We start from the raw sequence: 25,806 nt of genomic DNA, 5'->3' as shown, positions 1-25,806 counted from the left end.
GAGGCGGGGCTGGAGGGCTCAGAACGGTCCAATCGCTGGCCGCGGGTCTCCGGCGAACCAATGGGAGCGCAGCGGCTGTGGCTTCCGAACGCCGCCTCTAGTTTTTCCCGCGAAACTCGGCGGCTGAGCGTGGAGGTTCTCGTCTCCCCTGGTTTGTAAAGTGCGGAAAACCAAAGGTGAGGTCAGTGGGACTGGGACTGGGGGCCAGCAGGCATCAGGGTTTCTGGGCGTAGTTGGAGTGGGACAGGGGTTTCTCGGGAACTGGGGTTGGAGTCCGGGAGCGCAGCCCGGGTCCCCTCGGCTCCGGACTCCCGGCAGGGACCCAGGCGTCGGAGGGGAGGAGGTGCCAGGCGTTGCCCCCAGCTTGTTCTGGCCGTTTGTTCCCACGCCAGGCGCAGTGATGTCGGGATTCGACGATCCTGGCATTTTCTACAGCGACAGCTTCGGGGGCGACGCCGCGGCCGACGAGGGGCAGGCCCGCAAATCGCAGCTGCAGAGGCGCTTCAAGGAGTTCCTGCGGCAGTACCGAGTGGGCACCGACCGCACGGGCTTCACCTTCAAATACAGGTGCGGCTTCTGCGGGGCCGGGGCTCGCAGTTGCAGTGTGGCCGCACACACGCCTCCACCAGCCTGCTAGAGTCCTGGACAGTCCGAGCACAGATGGGCCCAGACGGGGGAAAGAGCCGGTCCTGGCTCACAGGGCTCATCCCGGCAGCCTCACCCCTTGGTATAAGGCTTTGTGTATTTTATTTTATTATTTACTTATTTATTTACGTTTATTTATTTAGTTAGAGACAGAGCCTCACTTTGTCGCCAGGCTGGAGTGCAGTGGCGCGATCCCGGCTCACTGCTCCCGGCTCACTGCAACCTCTGTTCAAGCAGTTCTCGTGTCTCAGCCTCCCGAGTAGCTGGGACTACAGGCACCCGCCACCACCACGCCCGGATAATTTTTTGTAATTTTAGTAGAGACGGAGTTTCGCCATGTTGGCCATTCTGGTCTCGAACTCCTGGCATCAAGTGATCCATCCCCCCTTGGTCTCCCAAAGTGCTGGGATTACAGGCGTGAGCCACCGTGCCCGGCCTGCTTTGTGTATTTTATCTGTACCTGGAGTTAACTTCTGGGTGAGTCACCTGTTGAGTGGGCCACCAGCAACCAGCCAGTGCCACTTGGACCGTTTGGTTCTTTATCCAGATCTTCTTCCTGTTCATCTGCTTCCTATCATCCTTCCATGTCACGTCTGAGACTTTACAAACTCAAGGTCCCTGTAGGTGTAAAAGGTGAAGATGGCAGTTAGGATTCACTTCACTTCGCTCATTCATTTATTTATACCAGTCTTGCACCTTCATTGATTGAGACCCTACTTCCTGCCAGATACTGTTCTGGGTGCTGGGCTACAGCACTGAAGCTGGACCTGGCTCCTGCTTCTGGTTGATTGTACGACCTGTGACATCATGAGAATCCTCACAGGCCCAGCCTCTATCCCTGAGACTTTAAAATGCAGAGAACATGCGGTTGCAGGCTCAGCATTGGGCCGTTATTAGCCGAGTGACTTCCAGGTGTCAGTGTCTCTGGGCCTTACCAGGCCAGAAATGGGCAAAGCCATTCCTGCTTTCACTTATTCATGTAGCAGCTGATACCGCCCACCTGTGTGCCAGGCACTACGATACAAAGAAGAAAAGACATGCTTCTTGTCCTAGAGAAGCTCGTAAGTCAGGGGAGTGAGTTGTGAAGACCAACAGATGAATTCCACGGGGGTCATTTCCTCCACGGAGGAAAGTGAAAGGACTTAGGGAAGTTTTCCGGAGGGCGGGGCTGAAGTTTGAGGTGACCGGTGAGCTAAGGGCAGAGTTGCAGGTGTAGAAAGCATTCTGTCTAGGTAGGAGCAATTGCTTGTATAGAGGTCTGGGGTGTCCTCGCAGCAAGCGGCTTTCAGTGCCAGTCTGGCCATTTTACTGGCTCCTGGACATAAGGGAGACGGGGCTCAGGCCTGTGACACTGCGAGGCTGGGGAGCAGCCTGTGCGTTGGTCAGTGGTCCCCAAAAGTGTTCTTGCAACAGGAGTCTTATGGGATGCTCTGCTAAGCATCTGGGTGGGACGCAGTGGCTCTTGCTTGTAATCGCAATGCTTTGGGAGGCCGATGCCAGTGGATCATTTGAGCCCAGGAGTTCAAAACCTGGCTAGGTAACATAGTGAAACTCAGTCTCTTTTTTTTTTTTTTGGGACGGAGTCTCGCTCTGTCGCCCAGGCTGGAGTGCAGTGGTGCAATCTCGGCTCACTGCAAGCTCCGCCTCCCAGATTTACGCCATTCTCCTGCCTCAGCCTCCCGAGTAGCTGGGACTACAGGCGCCCGCCACCTCGCCCGGCTAGTTTTTTTGTATTTTTTAGTAGAGACGGGGTTTCACTGTGTTGGCCAGGATGGTCTTGATCTCCTGAGCTCGTGATCCGCCCGTCTCGGCCTCCCAAAGTGCTGGGATTACAGGCTTAAGCCACCGCACCCGGCCGAGTCTCTATTTAAAAAAAACAACAAAAAACAGTCTGACCAGATGTTGATAAGGCAGATGTGTTTTCTGCTGCCTTGGCGTCTCCAGTTTTTTAAATTATTTTGGTTTTTTTTTTTTTTTTTTTTTTTTGAGATAGAGTCTTGCTCTGTCACCCAGGCTTGAGTGCAGTGGCATGATCTTGTCTCACTGCAACCTTTGCCTCCCGGGTTCAAGTGATTCTCCTACCTAAGTCCCTTGAGTAGCTGGGATCTCAGGCTTCCACCACCATATCCACCTAGTTTTTAAAAAGTATTTTTAGTAGAGATGGGGTTTCTCCATGTTGGCAAGGCTGGTACCTTTTTCTTTTTTTTTGAGTCAGAGTCTCAGTCTGTCACCCAGGCTGGAGTGCCCTGGCAAGACCTCTGGTCACTGCGGCCTCCACCTCGGGTTCAGGCGATTCTCATGCATCAGTAGCTGGCACTACAGACTTACGCTACCATGCCTGGCAAATCTTTGTATTTTTAGTAGAGACTGGGTTTTGCCATGTTGCCCAGGATGGTGTTGAGTTCCTGGCCTCAAGTAATCCACCCTTCTCAGCCTCCCAAAGTGTTGGGATTACAGGCATGAGCCACTGCGCTGGGCCCCAAGTTTGAGGTGTGTGCATTGTCAGTCTCCAAGAGTAAGTTAAAGGCTCCGCGGAGTCCTTCAGTGACAGAACTGGTTTGTTTTGTGCACACTGGCCTGAGTGTTAAAACATCCTTTGACTATCTTGTGAACCCCTTCCATGGAGCTTTTTTTTTTTGAGACGGAGTCTCGCTCTGTTGCCCAGGCTAGAGTGCAGTGGCCGGATCTCAGCTCACTGCAAGCTCCGCCTCTCGGGTTCACGCCATTCTCCTGCCTCAGCCTCCCGAGTAGCTGGGACTACAGGCGCCCGCCACCACGCCCAGCTAGTTTTTTGTATTTTTTTAGTAGAGACGGGGTTTCACCGTGTTAGCCAGGATGGTCTCGATCTCCTGACCTCGTGATCCGCCCGTCTTGGCCTCCCAAAGTGTTGGGATTACAGGCTTGAGCCACTGTGCCCGGCTTGGAGCTTTCTTTAGGGCATGCCTGTGCCAGCAGTGAGTAGCCTCTGCGGGGTTAAATAATGGATCTGGAATTAGATGTGTGTTTGGGAAGAGGAATGGTGAGGTCATGCTGGCTGTGGTGTGGGGAGATTCAGGGGTGCAGGCACACCTCAACCAGTGTTGGTTTCCTCTTCTTTGCACCCTTCCTGCCCCACCCTGCTGTGTGCCCACTCCAGGGATGAACTCAAGCGGCATTACAACCTGGGGGAGTACTGGATTGAGGTGGAGATGGAGGATCTGGCCAGCTTTGATGAGGACCTGGCCGACTACTTGTACAAGCAGCCAGCCGAGCACCTGCAGCTGGTGAGTGGGACCCCATCCCTGAGCTCCCCAGGGCTGCTCTGCCCCAGCTACTAACAGCCTGTGCTCTTCCCTTTCTCCAGCTTGAGGAAGCTGCCAAGGAAGTAGCTGATGAGGTGACCCGGCCCCGGCCTTCAGGGGAGGAGGTGCTCCAGGACATCCAGGTCATGCTCAAGTCGGATGCCAGCCCTTCCAGCATTCGTAGCCTGAAGGTGGGTCGGGGGGCAGTGGCTGCTGCGTGGTACAGAGGGCTTTGGATGCAGGCAGACCTGAGTGCCAGCTGTGTGACCTTGAGCAAGGCACTTGACCTTTCTGAACCTGTCTCCTCCTGGAGACAAAAGGAACTTTTCTTGTTTTTTTTTGCTTTTCGTTATGAAAAATTACACACCCAAAAGCAGAGAGTAGTATAATGAACCCCATATAGCTTCACCTAGATTTAATAATTAATATTTTGCATTGTTTCCTATTTTGTCCTTTTTATTTTTTGCTAAAGAATTTTAAAGTAAAGTGACGCACGGTGGCTCATGCCTCTAACCTTAGCACTTTGAGAGGCCGAGGGAGGAAGATTGCTTGATACCAGGAGTTTGAGACCCTGGCTCTCCAAAAAAACAAAAAACAAAAACAAAGCAGCAAAGCTAGGTATGGAGGCATATGCCTATAGTCCAAGCCACTTGGGAAGCTGAAGTGGGAGGATCAAGGGGCCCAGGAGTTTGAGGTTACAGTGAGCTCTGATTGTGCCTCTCAGCACTTCAGCCTGGGTGACAGAGCAAGACCCTGTCTCCAAAAATGAAAAATATTACAGATGTGACACTTTATCCTGGAAAAAAACAAAGTTTTCTTACATACTCTCAATACCATCATCAGAAACATCAAAGATCTCTTAGTATCATTGAATATGCGGTCTAGGTTCAGATTGATCTAATTACCTCACATGCCTCTTACAGCTTGTGTGTCTCAGCCAGGACCAGGCATTGTATGTATTGGATTATTTAAGTCTCTTTCAATCCAGAGCAGCTTCCTTTACTCTGGGTGTAAGTTCTTTCACAAAGACATTATTGATTTGCTGAAGAAACAGGGGCCATTATCCGGTAGAATGTGCTGCCTTTTGGATTTATCTGAAGGCCTCCTTGGGGTGGTTAAAACATGCCCCTTCCCCCTCTGTGATTTTTGGAACCTGGAAGTTAGATGCAAAGGCCTGACGGTGTTTCGATTTCACATACCGGGCAAGAATGCTTGTGGGTGATGCTGGATCCCTCATTGCATCCTACCATCCACTATGCTGAGACTGACCAGGTGCTAGGTTGAGGTGGTGATGGCCACTTCACTGTAATGACGCAGGCATGGAGCCATGAATTACGCCTCCCCAGCCTCGCTTCTACTTCCCACAGCCTCTTCCTGGTTTCTTTGAGAGCCCCAGCCAAACTTCTGCTCATGTCGGGTTCTCTTGTTCAGCCCGAGGAGGGCGTTGAGGAATGGAGACAAGGTGGAGAGAGACTGTCCCAGTCCTGTACACTAGTGGCCCAGGGGCTTTGTGAAGGGCGAGGGCTGACCATAGGGAGGAGCAGATTGGCTGAGAATTTATGTTTTACTTTTTATTATGGATAATTCAAACATTAGAATATAAAGAGAACAGTATAACGAATGCTCTTGTACTCACCACCCAGCTTGATAATGATCAATTAGAGGCCAAATTTTTTTTTTTTTTTTGAGGTGGAGTTTTTGCTCTTGTTGCCAGGCTGGAGCGCAGTGGCGCGATCTCGGCTCACTGCGCCCTCTGCCTCCTGGGTTCAAGCAATTCTCCTGCCTCAGCCTCCCAAGTGCCTGGAATTACAGGCACACACCACCATGCCCAGCTAATTTTTAGTAGAGACGGGGTTTCACTATGTTGGCCAGGCTGGTCTTGAACTCCTGACCTCAGGTGATCCATAGAGGCCAAATCTTGTTTCATTTGTGGCCTTGAAGTTCTTTTGAAACAAGTCCCATACATCACATAATTTGATCCGAAACTATTTTGCCATGTGAACCCCCGGGTCCAGGTAGCCTGGTACTGGGTGGGTGCTCTGGGAGCAGTTTTGGAGCTGAACAGAAGAGCTGTGGCTCTCCCTGCAGCTCTGTGCCCACCTCCTGCAGGCCCCTGCCCAGGACATTTACTGGCATATCTCAGGTGTGTCCTGGCTCCCCTTAACCAACAAGCCTCCCGATGGCTCTGTTACAGTCGGACATGATGTCACACCTGGTGAAGATCCCCGGCATCATCATCGCGGCATCTGCGGTCCGTGCCAAGGCCACCCGCATCTCTATCCAGTGCCGCAGCTGCCGCAACACCCTCACCAACATTGCCATGCGCCCTGGCCTGGAGGGCTATGCCCTGCCCAGGAAGTGCAACACGTGAGTGTGTGGCCAAAAAGGACTGTGGGAGGTGACCTGAGTGAAGATCAGAAAGGATGAGAACAAGTAGCAAGCACTACCTGTAGCTGCTTCTAGAGACCCACTGGGATGGACTGGGCAGGGGTGTGCCCTTGGGATTGGCACAGATCTGATGCCCTGCGGCTCTGAGACACTCTGAACAGTGTCGCTCTACATTGATGAGTTCTGTCGCACCAGGATACCCAGACAGCCTTGTAGGGAGCCCAGGGTTGGGAGGGAAAAGCAGCCCAGGAGAATGAGTCTACTTGGAATCTTCTGAAGCAAACTATGGTTTGCTCACTAGGCCAGATCTAGTCTGCTGACCCTATGGCCCAGGAACATGATCGTTCATTCAAGTATTGCCCACAGCTCTTCGCACTACAAAGGCAGAGTGTGTGGCCTCTTGGCTTGCAGAACCTGGAATACACACCCTCCGGCCCTTTCTAGAAAACATTTGCTGACCCCAGTCTGAAGGAGCCCCACCCTCTTCACTGGCTGCTCTTTCTTGGCTTCTTCACTGGTGCCTCCTCAGCTTCCCGGGACGGCAGAGCTGCCTCAATCCATGCTGTTGGCATCTCTCACCTGGAGTGGCACGGCACCTCCTCCTTGATTCCCTGCATCCACCCTCTGCCCCCTCAGTCTGTTTTCTACCCAGCAGCCAGGTGTCCCTTGACACTGCAGGTGGTCCAGTCATGTACTTTTTAGTCAAGTCCTGCATGGCCCCCCAGGGTCTGCTCCCGGCTCCCCCAGGCCTCACTGCCCCTCCTCTCTCCAGGCCCGGCTGCACTGCCTCCTTCCTGTTCCTGGAATACACTGACTATCCCCAGTCTCATGGCCTTTGACCTTGCTGTTTCCTCCACTGGGAGTGCTGTTCCTCAGGCCGCCATAGTCTGGGTCCTCACTTCTTTAGGCTCCTCTTCACATGTCCCCTCATCAGGGGCATCTTGCCCGACCCTTTGTCGTCAGTTTGGTGCACACACACCTGGTCTCTCCCATACCTGCCTACTTTTTTACTTTTCTTCACAGCATGTAGCTGTCACTCTGTTATGTGGTTATTTACTTGTATGTCTTTTCAGCCTCCCTTGATAGGAACTTAGGCTCCACAGGAGCAGGGACATATTATTCACTGCTGTGCCCACTGCACCTGGAATAGTGCCAGACACATAGTAGGTTTTGCTATGATGTTTGCTTCTTTATGTTGCTACAATATTTACTGAATAATGACATAATTACCTAGGGATACATAGAGGCTTAAACCCTCAGAATGGTCTAGAAGTGCTTGGAATCTCACTGGAAAAGATCTTGGGATTTGAGTGGGGCATTAGTAAGAGAATTGATGATCTAGCTCTTCTTCACCCATGAGGACACCAAGACCCTGCAAGAAGACCGAGTGTGACCTGTCTGCCTCCTCAGCAAGTTAATGGAAGAACCCAGCCTCAAGCAGTTCCCTGGACTCTTAGTCCAGTGCTGGGTCCGTCAGCGTTACCTTCCTTTAGGGCTTTTCTCCAGCTTATCCTGGAGACCCCATAGATTGCTGCTGGCAACATCTGGCTGGCTCCTGGGATGAATGAGCCCTGCTTTGGATTCTCTGGGTAGCTCTGGTGACTCTTTTCCCTTCCCCTGTACAGAGATCAGGCTGGGCGCCCCAAGTGCCCACTGGACCCGTACTTCATCATGCCCGACAAATGCAAATGCGTGGACTTCCAGACCCTGAAGCTGCAGGAGCTGCCTGATGCAGTCCCCCACGGGGAGATGCCCAGACACATGCAGCTCTACTGCGACAGGTGAGGCAGACAGGGGCTAGGAGGTGGGCATCTACGAGGGTGGATGTCCCAGCCGTGGCCCTAACCCGAGTGTTGGGAGTGGGTCATCTGGAGCAGGGTGAGTGGGGTGGAAGAAGGTGGCCAGTTGCAGAGCACGTGCTCTGTGCCTAATGCTTCCATAAGTTCCTCTCATCTCGTCTTTCCATAATCTGCAGGGGCATGTCAACCCCATTTTGCAGATGAGGAAATGTAACTTGGAGAGGTTAAATGACTTCCTGTGTGGAGGAGAGCCAGGATTTCAGCCTATGTCTGTTGCTTTCCAAAGTCTGTGTTCTTCCTGGGATAACAGGCCCAGGATTCACAGCTAGATAACCAATAGCTGGTAAAGCCTCTTCCCAGCCTGACACCCCACCTCCTACCCCAGGCTTTCTGTTAAGATTCTGCCGAACAGCCATGGTGGCTCATGCCTGTAATCCCAGCACTTGGAGAGGTTGAGGATTGCTTGAGGCCAGGAGTTCAAGACCAGTCTGGGCAACATAGTGAGACCCTGTATCTTAAAGAAAAAAAATGTTATTAGTTGGGTATCGGGGCAGGCACCTATAATCCCAGCTACTTGGGAGGCTGAGGTGGGAGAATCACTTGAGCCCAGGAGGTTGAGGTTGTATGAGCTGTGATTACATTGCTCCACTCTAGCCTGGGCGACAGAGTGAGACTCTGTCTCAAAAAGGAAACAAAAAAAGATTCTACTGAGGGGGAGAGGATGCTGAGCCTGGGCCCCCATAGTAAGCTGGGTGGAAGGTTTTGAGATCTTTGATTAGGGCTCTAACCTGGGCTTGCATATCCTGAAATTGCAGGCAGATGTTCTGAGGAGAACGGAGCCATAGCTTCCATTAACTTCATTAGTGGCAACAGAGTGTGTAGGAGTCAGGCTCTTGCTCTCTTGGGCATTATGTGACTTTGTCAAGCTGCAGTTGCCTCATCAGTAAAATGGGGATAAGGACAGTCCTTAATCTCTCAGAGGGCTGCTTGAAAATGCATGTCAAGTAAGCACAATTCCTTCGTGCAGATTACGTCCTCAGGATGTGTGATTTTCCAAGCAGTTCACGAATCCTGAAAACTTACGAAGTGGGTATGGGAAGAGGGGAGTTGAGGCTCATGAAATGACGGTGATGGTCTTTTCTGGAGCTGTGACGCCTGATGATATAAAACACTTCTATGTCTGCTGCCTCACCTGACTCTACAACATCAGAGGCAGGTCACTTTATCACCCCCCTAGGCTCAGAGAGGTACAATGACTTCTTTGAGGTCACACAGCTACTAAGTGTCCCTCCACACCACACTGGCTCTGACTAGGGGACTTGGAGACTTCCCTGTTTCAACATCTCATTTTTGAAAGAGGAAATGAAAACCCAGAGGCAAAATGAGTTCACAGAGCCATGAAGAGGCAGAAAGGGCAAGTGGCTCCTCAAGGAGGCTGGAGGGCATGAAGAGGAAGGCTTGCCCTGAGAGGCTGAAGGGCGCCACACAGCTAGCTGACAGCAGACATGTGGAGATGGGGCTTTTGGAGGGCGCTGTGGGCTGGCACTAAGCCTCCTTCTAAACCAGCGTACAAATGAGTTAGCGAGTTCAGTGAGAGTCAGGCCACCACCTGCCTTTCTGTTTGTCACCGTCGGCAACACCATCCTCCAAGCAGCTGAGCTTGGGCTGGGGAGTGATGAGGGGAGAGAGGCCATTCTCTGGGCTCCGTGGGGATGGAGCCAGCTCAGCGTGTGCCTGTGGCGTAAACGCTGAGGTGGACCCTGAGCGTCCCGGGGATGGGTGGAGTCAGAGACTTGCTGTCCAAGTCAGAATCTCACCGTTTCTCCTTTCTCCTCTCCCCTCCTCTCAGGTACCTGTGTGACAAGGTCGTCCCTGGGAACAGGGTTACCATCATGGGCATCTACTCCATCAAGAAGTTTGGCCTGACCTCCAGCAGGGGCCGTGACAGGGTGGGTGTGGGCATCCGAAGCTCCTACATCCGTGTCCTGGGCATCCAGGTGGATACGGATGGCTCTGGTGAGTTGGCTTTGGGGTCCTGGCTTAGCCCTGCCAAAAGGCTGTGCTTGCATATCTGGTAACAGGCAGCCCGTTACTTCATGAGGTAGCCCAGGATATCCTTGTGTTGCTCATATCATTAGAACGTTCATTTTTATATTGAGTGATCCCCAGAACTTGCACATGTTGGTCCTTCCTGTGGCTCCTGGGCTGAAGGTGTTTGCCTACTTGCAGGATTAAGGCAAAAGGACTGAGGTCAAATCACTGGGGAATTACTGAATGCCCCGTCTTCACTTCTGTGACAGGAGATGCAAGAGAAGTGAAATGTAGGGTTCCAGGAGGGCAGGCACTTAGCATCTAGTTGGAGAAATAAGAAAACAGTGAGACCCCTGGGGACATGTGGGTAAAGGGGCAGCAGATGTGGATCATGCAGTTCCAAGGAGGTGCTAAAGGAGTAGGAGGAGGTGGGGGCTGGGCCTTGGGGAAAGTTTTCTGGAAGGAGGTTAATCTGAGCTGGGCTTTGAAGAGTGGTGGGTGTGGAAGAACTTCCAGGCCGGAGGGGATGGCAGGAGCAGGTGAAGACCCCAGCCTGGGCAAGGTACTGAGTGGCTGGAGGGCCGAGTGGGAGTCCAGGGGATGAGGGACCAGGCGGTGTAAGAAGCCTTGAGTGCCCAGATAGGGACCTCCTGCTTATACCTGAGGGCAGCAGGGGCCACTTTGAGGGTTTTCAGGTTTGTTGCAGCCCCCTGGCTGCAGTGAGTTGATTTGGGGGAGTGGCTTCCCCAGGGCTCAGTCCATGGCCCACCCCACATTTACACAAACTGCCTAGATTATTACAGCTTTAAAACCACTGACAGGCAAGTAGCTCTCACATTTCCGTTTCTAGCCTGGGCTTCTCCCCATGTTCCAGACTAATAACCAACTGCTGACTTGACATGTTCACTTAGATATCTGAAAGGCATCTTGAACTTTCCATGGCTGAAGCTAAGCTCCCCTTTCCCCACCCTCAGACTGGCTCCCCTCAGTCTTCCCATCTCCACCCTTTCAGTTGCTCAGACAAAAACCCCCAAGTCATCCTTGGTGCTCTTTTCTCTCATGCCCCACAGCTAATCACTCAGGAACTCTGGCCGGCTCCACCTTTAAAACATGTCCAGGATCTGACCACTTCGCCACCTGCTCTGAGCCTTTGTCAGCCCTTCCTGGATCACCGTTAATCCTCCCTAGTGTCCATCTCCACCTTGCCCCTACCTGCTGTGTTCTGCAGCAGCCAGTGAGCGATGCTGCCATGACCAAGACACTAGATCACTCCTCAGCTGAAAGGGGAGACTTTCCAGTGGTTTCCAAGGTCCTATGCCATCTGGCCCTCTGTTTCCTCAGAACCCCCCTGCCCACCTGCCCTCACCTTTTGGACCCCGGAACACACCAGGCCCACTCTTGAGGGCTTGAGAGCTGGGATCTCTATTTACTCAGACAGGTTGTGCTGTCCTGGCCCTAAGGGCTCTGCCCTCTGGGAGGTCCCTGAGCTGGTGCCAGGATGGGCAGTGGGCTGGAAGCTCCCTTGTACTCACTCAAGCGCCTGCTTTGCCTACCCAGGCCGCAGCTTTGCTGGGGCCGTGAGCCCGCAGGAGGAGGAGGAGTTCCGTCGCCTGGCCGCCCTCCCCAATGTCTATGAGGTCATCTCCAAGAGCATCGCCCCCTCCATCTTTGGGGGCACGGACATGAAGAAGGCCATTGCCTGCCTGCTCTTTGGGGGCTCCCGAAAGAGGTAGGGGGCTTGAGTTCCCTTGGGTTTGGGGAGGCAGCTGGTGACGGGGCTCGTGGTAGGATAATTACTGGAAAATCAGGACTGGACACTCTTGTGTTTCCTGGGCCCCTCAGTCTGCCAGGCACCTTTGCCAGCCCCCAAGCTTGCCATCAGCTGGCTAGTGGTTGATCTGCGCACCTGTCTCTGCGACGCCCTGACCCTGGCCAGGGGAGGACTGGTGACCTGGCAAATGTAGTGGGAGAGCACTGAGCTTGGGGTCATGCAGGTACCAGGTCTTAAATCTCAGCACTGAGCTTGGGGTCATGCAGGTACCAGGACTTAAATCTCAGCACTGAGCTTGGGGTCATGCAGGTACCAGGTCTTAAATCTCAACCCTGAGCTTGGGGTCATGCAGGTACCTGGAGTGAGAATCACTTTTTTTTGAACCCAGGTTTCCAATGAATGGAACAGGTGAGAAACCTGACTCTTAAAGAACATTTTGTATCCTTTGGAAACTATAAAATCAGAGTTATGGACAGTAGCAGGGATAGTATTAGCAGCTGCCATTTACTGTATTCTTCCTATGCACAGGCATTCTTCTACGTGCTTTATGTGTCTGAAGCCCAGTCAGTCGTCACAGTAACCTGTTGAGAATGCAGCTGTCGTGCCCATTTTGTGGATGAGGGAACTGAGGCATAGAGAGCTAAAGGGACTTGCTTCTCAGCACATGCAGGGGAACCAGGAGCCTGCTGTCATGGTGCTTGTTCTGCCACACCATGCACAACCCACAGGCAGCTCCCTGTCCTTTTCTTTCCAGCTGGGAGGAACGTTACTCAGATGCTGGGTGTGTCGGAGCACAGCCATAAGAGCCATTTCCTTTAACCCTCCTCTTCTGGGAGGCAAGCTCTGTCCTTATTGCTAGGCAAGACCTAGCATGGTTTGAGAGCTACAGAGCTGGGTAGGAACATGGGTCTCAGGCCACAGCCCCTACCTTGCTGCCAACTCTGAGGCCCATGATAGTTGGGGTGACACTGCCAGCCCACCAGTCTGGTGACTGCATGTGACATGCGATGCCCTCATGGATTCTCACCTTATCCATCTACCCTTCCTCCCCCAGGCTCCCTGATGGACTTACTCGCCGAGGAGACATCAACCTGCTGATGCTAGGGGACCCTGGGACAGCCAAGTCCCAGCTTCTGAAGTTTGTGGAGAAGTGTTCTCCCATTGGGGTGAGTGGTCTGGGATACCTTCTCCACCTTGGTTTGCAGGGAGGAAGGCTGCAGGGCAGGGCCTCTGGGCCCCCAGGACACCTATGGTCGACTGCTTACCCAGAATCTCTTCCTCATTTCTCTTGGCTGTGGTCAGGATGGTCGAGGAGATGGGAGGAAGAAAGGAGCCAACAGGTGTATGTAGGTTTGGGGCAGGGGGTGAGTACACTGGACTGAGAGTCAGGATGGGGTTTGGGTCTCACCCTGGCCAGTGATTGGCTGTGGGCTTTGAGTAAGTCACCCAGTCTCCCTGAGCGCCAGTTCATCCATTTGCTAAATAATGATATTGTTACCAGTAATAGCTAAAATCTGGCTGGGCATGGTGGTTCATGCCTGTAATCCCAGCACTTTGGGAGGCTAAGGTGGGCAGATTGCTTGAGCTCAGGAGTTTGAGACCAGCCTGGACAACATAGTGAAACTCCGTTTCTTCTAAAAATACAAAATAACTAGCCAGGCATGGTATGCACCTGTGGTCCCAGCTGCTTGGGAGGCTGAGGTGGGAGGATCACTTAAGTCCAGGATGGGGAGGTTGCAGTGAGCCAAGATTGTGCCATTGCACTCCAACCTGGGTGATAGAGTGAGACTATGTTTCAAAAATATAATAATAATAATAATAGCTAAAATGAAGGGCCAGGCACTGCTTGAAATACCTTGCATATATTTACTTAGTCTTCATGTCAACTGCGGTAGGTACTATTACCCCTGTCTTATGGGTGAGAAAACTCAGGGGCAGAATGGTTAAGTGTCTTGCCCCAGGTCTCACTGCTGGTGGCACTAGCGTAGGATGTGATTGAACCCGTGTCTGATGAGCTGGGTCCTCGGCTGTACTGTTGAATGGGACTGTGGGGATCAGAGCCAGAGAGGGTCTGACTGTCATGATCTGAGTGGCGGGGTTGTATAGGACAAGATGGTGATCTTTGGATAGATAGGAGGAGTGCCAGATTGGCCACACTGGCACTGTCCAGTAGAAATACGTGAACTGCAAATGCGGCCCATGTATGTCTTCTCAAATTGTCTAGTAGCCACATGAAAAAGTAGCTGGGTGCAGTGGTGTGCATGCCTGCAGTTCCAGCTACTTGGGAGGCTGAAGTGGGAGGATCACTTGAGCCCAGGAGTTTGAGACTAGCTTGGGCAACGTAGCAAGACCCCTTTTGAATTTAAAAGGAAGAAGGGGAAAGAGGAAAGGGAAAACAGGTGAAGTTACTCTGTTTAACTCGCTACATCTAATATCTCATTTCAACATGTTTGATATGTAGATTATTGAGATACTTTACATTCTTAAGAGCTCTGAGTCTTAAATCGTGAGTATTTTGCACTTAAGGACAACTCAGTTAGGACTTTCCCAATTTCAGGGGCTCTGACAGTATGTGGCATGTAGGTCTATATAGAGACGACAAGGGACTCACGATGGGGGCAGCCTTTTCCTGGGAGTCAGGAGTCCTCATCCTAGCCCTGAGGCTAACTCTTCTTCTCTGGGCCTCAGTTTGCTCATCTGTGAGCCGGGCCCCACAAGACTGTGTCACAGGGCTGTGGTGAGGCTCAGGTGAACCATGGATGTGATGCCCTCAGCGGGGAGAACATCTGGGCACACCAAGGCCCAGGGCAGCCTCCCCTTCCAGAGGGAGACGCACTGAGTTGGAGCCTTGAGTCCTATTCTATACTCTGCAGCCAGTTTGATGTGTGACCTTGGGCAAATAACCACCTCAGTGGGTCTTTTTGACTTACTGGGGTCAAAGCATGGAGCTGTTATTGGGCCCTGACACCTCCCCACTGCCCCAGGTATACACGTCTGGGAAAGGCAGCAGTGCAGCTGGACTGACAGCCTCAGTGATGAGGGACCCTTCGTCTCGGAATTTCATCATGGAGGGTGGAGCCATGGTCCTGGCTGATGGTGGGGTCGTCTGTATTGATGAGTTTGACAAGGTGAGTCTAATGAGATGGGTAGTAGCCAAATGGTGGGTGGCACCAGGGTATGTGACCTCCTGTGCTCAGCCAGCAGAAATCACCTCTGACTTGAGAGACATGTTTTCAATCCCTGGGCCTGTCACTCTAGGGTAACTGTGGGAAGTTGCTTAACCTCTCCAAGCCTCAATTCCCTTATCTGAAGAGTGGGGAGAAGAAAGGCAAGCCCACACAGTTGTTCCTGTGATTAGAGGTGACCTGGTTGCTGCCATTGGCCTTGCATGGAGCTGGTATTCAGGAGTAGGGCCTGCCGTTAGTTTTCCTGCTGCCACTGCTCCCTGCTCCCTCACTTCAGTAGGTCTGATGACATTTCTCTCTTCCACTTAGATGCGAGAAGATGACCGTGTGGCAATCCATGAAGCCATGGAGCAGCAGACCATCTCTATCGCCAAGGTGAGTGGCCCTCCATGGAGAGCCCAGCCTGGCCCAGCTGTCCTCAGGCTGCTTTGCCCAGGCCTGGAAGTGTGTGTGTGTGTGTGTGTGTGTAAGCATGTATGTAAGAAGGCATCTTTGCCATCTCCTCCCACTTCTCATCGTGTGTGTGTGTGTGTGTGTGTGTGTGTGTGTGTAAGCATGTGTGTGTGTGTATAAGCATGTGTGTGTGTGTGTGTGTAAGCGTGTGTGTGTGTATAAGCATGTGTGTGTGTGTGTGTAAGCGTGTGTGTGTGTATAAGCATGTGTGTGTGTGTGTGTGTGTGTGTGTGTGTGTGTGTAAGCGTGTATGTAAGAAGGCATCTTTGCCATCTCCTCCCACTTCTCATCGTCTGTTGCCTCTTAGGCCGGGATCACCACCACCCTGAACTCACGCTGCTCCGTCCTGGCTGCTGCCAACTCAGTGTTCGGACGCTGGGATGAGACGAAGGGGGAGGACAACATTGACTTCATGCCCACCATCTTGTCGCGTTTCGATATGATCTTCATTGTCAAGGATGAGCACAATGAGGAGAGGGATGTGGTGCGTCCAGGGGCAGGGCTGGTGGCCATGGGGCCTGCCTCCAAGCAGGCTTGTGATTGTGTGGGGAGGAGAATGGAGAACAAGGGCCTTGGCTGGTGAAGTCCTGACTGTCAGGCTGTGAAATTGGGGAGCACGTGAGAGGGCGGTTGTTGTGGACTGCAGAGGATTGAAGTAGGGGTCTGGAGTCCTGAGGCCTGGCTCTGCCTCTGTTGTGAGTGGTAAGCTGTGTGATTCGGGCTAAATCAGTTTCTCCCTGGGCCTCAGTCCCTTATATGTGAAATAGAGGAGTTGACATTGGGTTATGAGTAATAGAACCTCAGTTCTGGTTAGTAAATTTTTCAAAGAAAAGGACATAGTGGTTTATAGAATTGAGAAGTCCAGCGGCTTAAGGCCCAGGTAGATCTGGATTTTCAAACAACTATCTCTGCCTTTCTCCTCTGCTTCCCTTGGTGGAATCTTTGTACTTGGGCAGCTGTTCCTCTTGTGGTGGCAAAGACAAAATAAGATTTTGTCCTATTAGCTTGTAACTTAACAGCCCCCAGGAAAGAGGAGGCCCCCTCTTTTCCAGTACTTCTAGCAAAAGTCCCAGGGTAGACTCCCACTGGTTTGGGTAGATTAAGTATCCATCCTTGAAGCAGATACATGCCCCAGGTTGGGGTGGACAAGCTGTACCCACCCCTTTATGGACCAGGACAGAGAAGCAAGGAGTATTAACTTCTCTCTAAAGGAGAATCCAGATGCGCCCATCAGAACAAGGGCCTGGTGCTGAGCAAACAGGCTGAGCACGCCTGAGCTCTCAGCACCCTTTCTGGCTCCTTGATGCCAGGGCCCCATCAGCTCTTTCTGGCTTTTCCACCTCAGTGTTGGGACTCAGGCTTGGGAGGGCCTGTGGGATGGCTCAGTATCCCCTCTGCTCCCCAGATGCTGGCCAAGCATGTCATCACTCTGCACGTGAGCGCACTGACACAGACACAGGCCGTGGAGGGCGAGATCGACCTGGCCAAGCTGAAGAAGTTTATTGCCTACTGCCGAGCGTGAGTCCTGGACGCAGGCCCACGGGGGTGAGGTTGCCCAGCTTCCCTGGGTGGGAGAACCCATTCCCCTGTCCTGCTCCTCCTCATGAAGAACAGCCCAGATGTTGCTGTTCTGAGGTCCTCAGCTCTACTGAATCTGCTCTGCTCCCTTCTCACCTTGCACTGCTCACTGGCTCTTGGCTTCAGTTTTTCCATCTCCACACCAAGCAGGTGGGATTAGATGGTCTTGAAGACCTCCTCGAGTCTGACATGCAGGGAGGCAGTGAAGTGTAGACATGGTAGACATGGGCTCTGGGTCATACCCGCCTTCACTGTGTGACTTTGGGCAAGTTGGTTGGCCTCTCTGAGCCTTGATTTCCCCAGGCCGATGTTTGCTAATAAGTGCTTGACATAGTCCTGCCCTGGGTAAATACTCAGTGAGTGGCAGCTACAACTTGATTGTTCTCACATTTTCAATAATAATAATTATATACATAGCACTGGCCAGTTGCAGTGACTCATGCTGTACTCCCAGCACTTTGGGAGGCCAAGGCAGGTGGATCACTTGAGGTCAGGAGTGTGAGACCAGCCTGGCCAACATGGCGAAACCCCGTGTCTACCAAAAATACAAAAATTAGCCGGGTGTGGTGGTATACACCTATAGTCCTAACTACTCGGGAGACTGAGGCAAGAGAATTGCTTGAACCCAGGAGGCAGAGGTTGCAGTGAGCTGAGGTCATGCCATTGCATTTCAGCCTGGGCAACAGAGTGAGATTCTGTCTCAAAAAAAATATATATATGTATGTGTACACACACACACACACACACTCACACGCTATTTTCTCTGTGCCAGGCATTCTGAACTATTATTCAGTACTTTCTATATGAATAAATTATAACCCTCCCCCAAAACCTACCTGGTTAGGTGTGCTATTATTCCCTTCCCTTTGTGGATGGGGAAGCTGAGGCAAAGGAAGTTAAGTAACTTGTCCAAGGTCACATGCCAGAGGTAGTGGAGCCAGGATGTGAACCCAGCTGCTTGCCTCCAGAGGCTGTGCTCTTGACCACAGTGCTTAGATTCTTGGCGTACAGTGCTTTGGTGATCTTTTGAAGAAGCTAAAACCCAGGGGTCGAGGGCTCTTTGAGTGCACTGCCAGTGGGGGCCTGGTAGATCCCTGATTCAGCACCTCTGACACAGTGAGTGGATAGTCCCTGGGTCTTCATCCAAGTCTGAGCTCTGTATGGCCCAGTCTTGAGAGGCTTGTGCCCACAGCTATGAGTCAGGGAGCCCTGGATGCTAATCTTCCCTCTGCACTAAGTCCCCAGGTAGCCTTGGGGAGTTCCCTCCCTCCCTCTGGGCCTCAGTCTCCATGTCCTTAGGATGGTTGAGCTAAGGCTTTCGGTATATCAGTGATTGTCATTTGACCTGGGGGCTAGAGGGGAGGGGATGGGGTAGGGTAGATGCTGATCAGACTTCCCCACACCTACCCTCCCAGGAAAGTCCGAGGTGCTCCCAGCCCCTGGACTACAGTCACTGCCAAGCCTCCTGTGGGTGTCATCAGCTTGTCGTGTCTTCAGATGTGTTGGGTGGAGGAGTTTGAGACTGCTGCAAAGCCCACCACCTAGTGGGCCTCCATGCCACTGTGATTGTGCCATTGTTAATTACATGTATGGGGGACCTTGTGGCAAGACACCACACAACGTCTAACAACGGGGAAGAGGTGGTTTTCACCCTGCACACGTGCCTGGCTTTTCTTCACCTGTTTTCTAAGAGAGGCACCCATATTTCTCCCCAGTGTTGATCTTTGTGGCAGCTGCCCATAGCCAGATTTCACTTAAATCTCTTCCGATTGTTGTCTTCCAGCCCATGTGAGTGGGCAGCTGTGGTGTGGTGGGAAGGTGCATGTCTGGAAGCCGGCAGAGGGCTGGGGGAAAGGGTAGGTGCCCTAAGAGTCCCTGCTGGCCTCACAGCAGCCTCTCCCTCCCGTCCTGCAGGAAGTGTGGCCCCCGGCTCTCAGCAGAAGCTGCAGAGAAACTGAAGAACCGCTACATCATCATGCGCAGCGGGGCCCGTCAGCATGAGAGGGACAGTGACCGCCGCTCCAGCATCCCCATCACTGTGCGGTGAGCAGGCGGGCAGGGCGGGGCCGGGGCAGGTGGGGCTTGCTTTACACGGCAGGGTGTGCCTGGCAACCAGGGGCAGTGTCCAGGTTTTTCACTTGGCACAGGCCCACAGTAGCTCTGGGCGGGAAGAGTCCCTTTGGAGCATAAGCTATGGCCTCCTTGATCTCATTGATCTGTTTTCCTTGATTTAAGGCTGGGCAAACCAGGACCCCTCTTGTCTGAATTTGGCCTGGCTTTTCTCCCATTGCAGGAAGCCTGAAGGGAGGGATGGACCCAGGCCTAGGAGTCAGGAGTCTTGGGTCGCAGCCTCTAGCCCACTGTGTGACTATAGGGAAATTTCATTGCTTCTCTGACCCTCAGTGTTTTTAGCTCCTAACTCTGTTCATTCTTGTGACTTAGTAGACAGTACAGTGGGTAAGAGTTGGGATTTACCTGGTTTGAATCCTGTCTCCAGCACTGACTGGTTGGAAATGGATTTGGCTATAAGTAATGGTAAATCCAAATAAAGTAGCTTAAAGAAATAGGAAGTTGATTTCTCTCTTCTGTAGCACTGTCTGGAGGAAGATGGTATGGGACTGGTGTGAGGACTTCTCAAGTTCCCCCTTACTCTTAGTCCAAGTTGGCTGCTGGAACTTCAGCCATCACTTCCAGGCAGCAGGAGAGGAAGGAAAGAGAGGTTCCCTTTTTAAGGGCACTTCATGAATTCCCACACAATGCTTGGGCTTACAACTTATTGGCCATAGTATGGTCACAAATACAACCTGGTACAAAAGATGTCTGGATGTGTCTTAGTGGATTGCTGTGTGCCAGTCTAAAAACTGGGTTTCCAAGCTAGTTGCAGTGGCCTACATTGTGATCCTAGCACTTTGGGAGGCTGAGGCAGGAGGATTGCTTGAGGCCAGGAGTTTGAGACCAGCCCAGGCAACATAGCAAGACTCCTGTTTCTACAACAAATAAAAAATTAGCCAGGCATTGTGGTGTGTGCCTGTAGACCCAGCTACTCAGGTGGCTGAGGCAGAAGGATCACTGGATCCCAGGAGTTCGAGGCTGCAGTGAGCTATGATCATGCCACTGCACTCCAGCCTGGACAACAGAGCGAGACCCTGTCTCAAAAAAAAATTGCAGTGCTATGACTAAGATCAAAAGGGAGATGGATTATAGGGACACCTACCAGTCTCCACCACAGTCTTAACACTTTGGGCAAGCACCTCCCTGGTAACAGGGTGGCTGGGGAGGAAGGGAATAGCAGACCGAGGCTACCCTGAGCGCGCTGTTGCCCCCACAGGCAGCTGGAGGCCATTGTGCGCATCGCGGAATCGCTCAGCAAGATGAAGCTGCAGCCCTTCGCCACAGAGGCAGATGTGGAGGAGGCCCTGCGGCTCTTCCAAGTGTCCACGTTGGATGCTGCCTTGTCTGGTACCCTGTCAGGTGAGCAGATGCAGGGGACATGGTCTCAGTTGCTCTGGGTTCCCTGGCTCAGAGCTCTGTGGGCAGGGCTCTGGCATGCTGGGGGCCTGCAGTGTGTGTCTTGCTTCTCTGAGTTTCTTTTTGCAATAAGACCCCTCTCCTTTCTCCCCACTGCTGTTTCCTCCAAGATGGGAAGAAGCAGCTTCTCTCCAGATCCTTGAACACAATCCTCGACCCAGGTCGTTGATGATAATTACCCTTCTCACTGGCTAAGAACAACAGTTGACGCTCTGCTTCTTGGGCTCATCGGCATTTTCAGTGCTTCCAGAGCTATTTTTTGCATTTTTCCTTACAGCTGCCTCCTGGAAGTCAGGTGAACAGTCAGTCCTTCCCATGTTAGAAATGAGACAGGTGACACTTGAAGGGGCCTTTACCTGGTGCCCAAGATCACAGTCGCTTGACTGGAATGCAAATCTCCTGACCCCTTAGGCCAGCGCTTCCCACGCCATAAGCCATACTGTCTGGTTGAGGTCAACCTTTCAACAGACTGCCCCAGGCACCGATGATGAGCCAGGCCACGCTGGGGAAAATCTGTTCTTCACCCAGCAGATACTTCGTTAGCGTTACTGTTTGCCAGGCACTGTTCTAGGTGCTGGGAGTATAAGAGCAGTCAATCACAAGGTCCCCGCCCTCCTGGGCTCTCATTCTCATTCTAGCTGGGGAGAGATAGACAGTAGGGAAACCAATGCCAGTGTAGGTAGTGAAAAGGGCAGTGAGGGAGATGATGGCAGGTCCAGGTGTGTTGGAAAAGGAGGGCGTGCTCTTTCCCACAGAGTGAGTGGGCATGGCTTCTGCAAGGAGGTGATGCCAGGCAGGGAGCTGCATGAAGTGGACAGGGTGGCTCCTTGTGGGAAGAGCTGCTCAGGTGGAGGCAGCGCTAAGTGTCAGTTTCCCCAGGAGGGAGCAGGTTTGGTGCATTTGAGTGGGGAGGCACTGGGTGAAGAATGGGGTGGGTGGGGCCTGTTCCTCCTGTCCCCCTTGGTGAAGACTCAGCCTCTGCCCTGGAGACACTTCCTGTCACATGAGACATTTGCTAATGGAGGCCTCTGGGATGCTGCAGGCACAGAGCGCAGGGGTGATATGGAGTGGTGATAATTTGAGTTGGGTCTTGCGGGCTGTGTAGGAGTTTGCCTCACAGACTCCTCTCTCAATGACCTCTTGACCATGAGCCCACCATCTCCTTAGCTGAAACCCCAAGGCCTCTGCAGCAGTAATTGAAAGTCACAAGCCTCCTGGTTGCCGAGGGCTCCTCAGAGCACGTCGTAGATGTGTCCAGGGCAGCCTGGCTTCCCTCCTGGGTCACTGATGGGCCCCTTCCAACTCTCTCTCTAACCTGCTCCAGCAACAAAAGGAGTCCTGTTGTGACCTCCAAGGGCCCGCAAGACTTGGTCCCTAGTGACACTCTGGCCATGTCTGCTGCACTGGGCCCTGGTCTGCTTTTTTTTTTTTGAGACGGAGTCCCGCTCTGTCGCCCAGGCTGGAGTGCAGTGGCGCATCTCTGCTCACTACAAGCTCCGCCTCCTGGGTTCACGCCATTCTCCTGCCTCAGTCTCCCGAGTAGCTGGGACTACAGGCGCCCGCCACCACACCCGGCTAATTTTTTGTATTTGTTTTTTTAGTAGAGACGGGGTTTCACCGTGTTAGCCAGGATGGTCTTGATCTCCTGACCTCGTGATCCACCCGCCTCTGCCTCCCAAAGTGCTGGGATTACAGGCGTGAGCCACCGCTCCCGGCCACTGGGCTGTTTTTTGAATGAGACAGGTGTGTTCCTGCCTCTGTGCCTTTGTGCTTGGCTGGAGTGTCCCCACATGTGTGCCGTGTCCTGTCTACTCAGTCAGGCCTGCACCACCCTGGCACACTTGGTGCCCTTTTCTGATTTATTCTTCAAGGCCTGGCTCAGGCTATTCTTCTTGGGCTAGAAGCTGTCTCTCTCCAAGAACTCCCACTGTCCCAGCCCCTCTGACCCCGGCTGCCTCACTTCTCAACACCCGCAGGGGTGGAGGGCTTCACCAGCCAGGAGGACCAGGAGATGCTGAGCCGCATCGAGAAGCAGCTCAAGCGCCGCTTTGCCATTGGCTCCCAGGTGTCTGAGCACAGCATCATCAAGGACTTCACCAAGCAGGTGAGCCTGCCTTAGAGTGGGGGTGTGAGTCCGCACGGGGTGCCGGGCTTCTGCTGGTTCCCACCCACTCAGCACTGGTGTCTTACTCAGCAGACAGGCCCTGAGTGGGGGTAGGGTGGACAACTGTCCCTTTCTCAGACCTCTTCTAGCCATCATTCCTTCCCTAGGAACATCATCAGGAGCAGGAGTGGGGGTATTTTTTCTATCCCACGAAGGGGAGGGGAGAGGAGAGGAGAGGTGGTTGGATTCTGGTGAAACCCCATACAAGTTCCTCACAGCCCTTCCTGTCTGTTCTTTCCCCGTTGGCGGGCGTTTCATGGAGCGGGAAGGGGCAGAGCCATGAGGGTGAGCTTTCTAGCCCACTGAGGAGGGTGCTGTTGGCCCCATAGAGAGAAGATGGGATTTTCCAGATGCTCTGGAGAACCTGTCACCTTTAAAATCTCAGGAGCAATCCTAGTTTCCGGTCTCTGCTCCTTGACATCATCTCATTTTGATTCAGGGCAGTTATATGTAATGGGTGGTACCGGGCTTTTCTACAGGTGAGCAGACTGAGGCTTAGAGAAAGGTTTAGAGCTTCAGTTCTAGAATCAGATGGACTTAAGTCGCAGCTCTACCACTTAATTGCTGTGACCTTGAGCAAGTAGCTTAGCGTCTGTGTGCCTCAGTGTCTGGTGTACAGTAGGCACTCAGGAAGTGTGGGCCCTTTAGTTCAAAGGAGCCCGAGTACAAAGTTCCCAGTGAGCCTGGGGATGTCTGGACTCTGATGGGGTCCCCTCGGGCAGCACGCGCCTTCAACCAGCCATGTGCTCCCACAGAAATACCCGGAGCACGCCATCCACAAGGTGCTGCAGCTCATGCTGCGGCGCGGCGAGATCCAGCATCGCATGCAGCGCAAGGTTCTCTACCGCCTCAAGTGAGTCGCGCCGCCTCCCTGGACTCATGGACTCGCCCACGCCTTTCGCCCCTCCTGCCGCTGCCTGCCATTGAGAATGTTGCCGGGACCTCTACCTCCCCACTGCAGTCCTCGAACTTCCCAGGCACCCTCCTTTCTGCCCCAGAGGAAGGAGCTGTAGTGTCCTGCTGCCTCTGGGCGACCGCTTCTAGCGCAGTTCTGGCAAGTGTGCTTTTGGCATCTGTTAATAATAAAGCCACGATGTGTTCGGGTATCTGTGGGTTTGTGCACTCGGTGACCTGTCACCTCCATCGGGCCCTCATGGCAGGGTAAGTATGGGGGAACAGAGCCAGACACACCTGGGTGTCTTGACTTGGGTCTGCCACTCAGACTTCCGGGCAAGTCACGTGACTTTAGTGCTCCGGTTTCTTCATCCGTTTAAGGGGGCTCCTAAAGCCACTGCCTTGATGCTGGGAATCCAGTGAGACCAGGGAGTGGGGAAGTGCTTCTCAAAATGTGTGAGTCTGATCCGCCTCACCTGTCCCCTTTGCAACTTACTGGGGGACTGCGAGCCGTGGTGCCGCGGTCAGACTGCTTGGATTCATTGACTCTCTCCATGCCTTAGTCTCCTCATCTGTAAGCAGGCTGACACCAGAACCGGCTTAGAGAAGGTGCAGAGCTTCAGTTCTAGAGTCAGATGGACTTAAGTCTGTGTGCTGCCAGAGGGGACCCCAGCAGAGCCCAGACATCCCCAGGCTCACTGGGAACTTTGTACTCAGGGCTGTGCTTAGGGTCGGTGAGCAGCTGTTAGTGAGGGGAGTGTAGTGGCCCACCAGGCAGGAACTAGGACTCCAGCCAGTTCTTTCCTGGTGGGCCACGTGTAACTGTATGGCCTTGGGCGAGACGTTTCACTTTTCTGTGCCTGAGTTTCTCAGTGAACTGGAGATGGGGGGGTTCCTCACCCTGAGTTGTGAGGATTGAATGACAGAAAGCACTAGTGACAGTGATGTTGGAGGAAGGAGTGTTGCCAAGTGTCTTGGTCACTTTGCCTAATTTCAGAAAGTCACTCTGACTTGGTATGTTTTGTTGTGTTAAAAAAAGCTAGGATTCGGCCGGGCGCGGTGGCTCAAGCCTGTAATCCCAGCACTTTGGGAGGCCGAGACGGGTGGATCACGAGGTCAGGAGATCGAGACCATCCTGGCTAACACGGTGAAACCCCGTCTCTACTAAAAAATACAAAAAACTAGCCGGGCGAGGTGGCGGGCGCCTGCAGTCCCAGCTACTCGGGAGGCTGAGGCAGGAGAATGGCGTGAACCCGGGAGGCGGAGCTTGCAGTGAGCTGAGATCTGGCCACTGCACCCCAGCCTGGGCGACAGAGCGAGACTCCGTCTCAAAAAAAAAAAAGCTAGGATTCATAAAATTAAATAGAAATCAGTGAAATAAAATATTTGATATTTAAAATACATTTAGAAATATAAAGAAAGTGTCAAGCAAAACATGAATTTGGAAATCTGCGAAGCTTTCTAATTACTAGATAAGGTATTTAAAAGTAATTGCCATGTAAAAATGACACAAACTTGAAGAAAGATTATTTGATTTTTCTAAAAATACAAGAAAGTTTGGTGCATCCGTGTGGTCATTGTTGAATCACAAGTGTATTTTTGTGCAGAAGATGTGTGCAGCTCAAAGCCCTTTCTGACTCCATACTGTTCCGGGAAATGGAGAGATGAGAGCAGCTAAATCAGCTTTCCTCTGACTCACTCATGTTCAAAGCCCGTTTCTTTTTGGATAATGTTGAGAATGTCTGCAACAGCTTTTGTTTTCTTGGTGGGGTGGCAACCTTACTGGGTGCGCTGTAGGTTTTGTGCTCGAGGCCGCATCTCCGGTTCCTGCTAGCCTTTCATCTTGCTCAGATGGGAACTTGTGTGCATCTCAGGCCCAAGGTCTTCCTGTCCAGATTGTTCGTGGAGTGTGGGACTCGCATGAGATTCACCCTGCAGCGGCAACTTTGCTGGTGGCCTTTTCTCCACCCCTGTGGTGGGTGGTGCTGCTGTGGTCACCTCTGTTTTACAGGTGGAGAAACTGAGGCTCAGAGAGGCAGGTGTCACAGTGAGGGAGTGTAGCGTCAGGCTTCACACCTGGTGGCTCTGA

General features: G+C 52.6%; 1 protein-coding gene across 1 annotated transcript; it reads left to right on the top strand.

Moving 5' to 3' along the window:
• The first annotated feature begins 109 nt into the window (after nt 1–109).
• MCM5 (minichromosome maintenance complex component 5) lies at nt 110–23,929 on the top strand. The gene is made up of 17 exons (XM_005567462.4): nt 110–176; nt 393–567; nt 3,782–3,908; nt 3,989–4,117; nt 6,121–6,293; nt 7,940–8,095; nt 9,963–10,129; nt 11,702–11,873; nt 12,970–13,081; nt 14,900–15,043; nt 15,410–15,475; nt 15,861–16,037; nt 16,959–17,071; nt 19,046–19,174; nt 20,460–20,602; nt 22,636–22,763; nt 23,579–23,929. Exons 2-17 carry the CDS (start codon nt 401–403, stop codon nt 23,678–23,680), a joined length of 2,205 nt encoding a protein of 734 aa, XP_005567519.2. The 5' UTR covers nt 110–176; nt 393–400; the 3' UTR covers nt 23,681–23,929.
• Nucleotides 23,930–25,806: the final 1,877 nt, after the last annotated feature.

This window comes from Macaca fascicularis, chromosome 10 (genome assembly GCF_037993035.2).
Source record: "Macaca fascicularis isolate 582-1 chromosome 10, T2T-MFA8v1.1".
NCBI lineage: Eukaryota > Metazoa > Chordata > Mammalia > Primates > Cercopithecidae > Macaca > Macaca fascicularis.
This window is presented reverse-complemented; position numbering and strand designations above follow the sequence as displayed.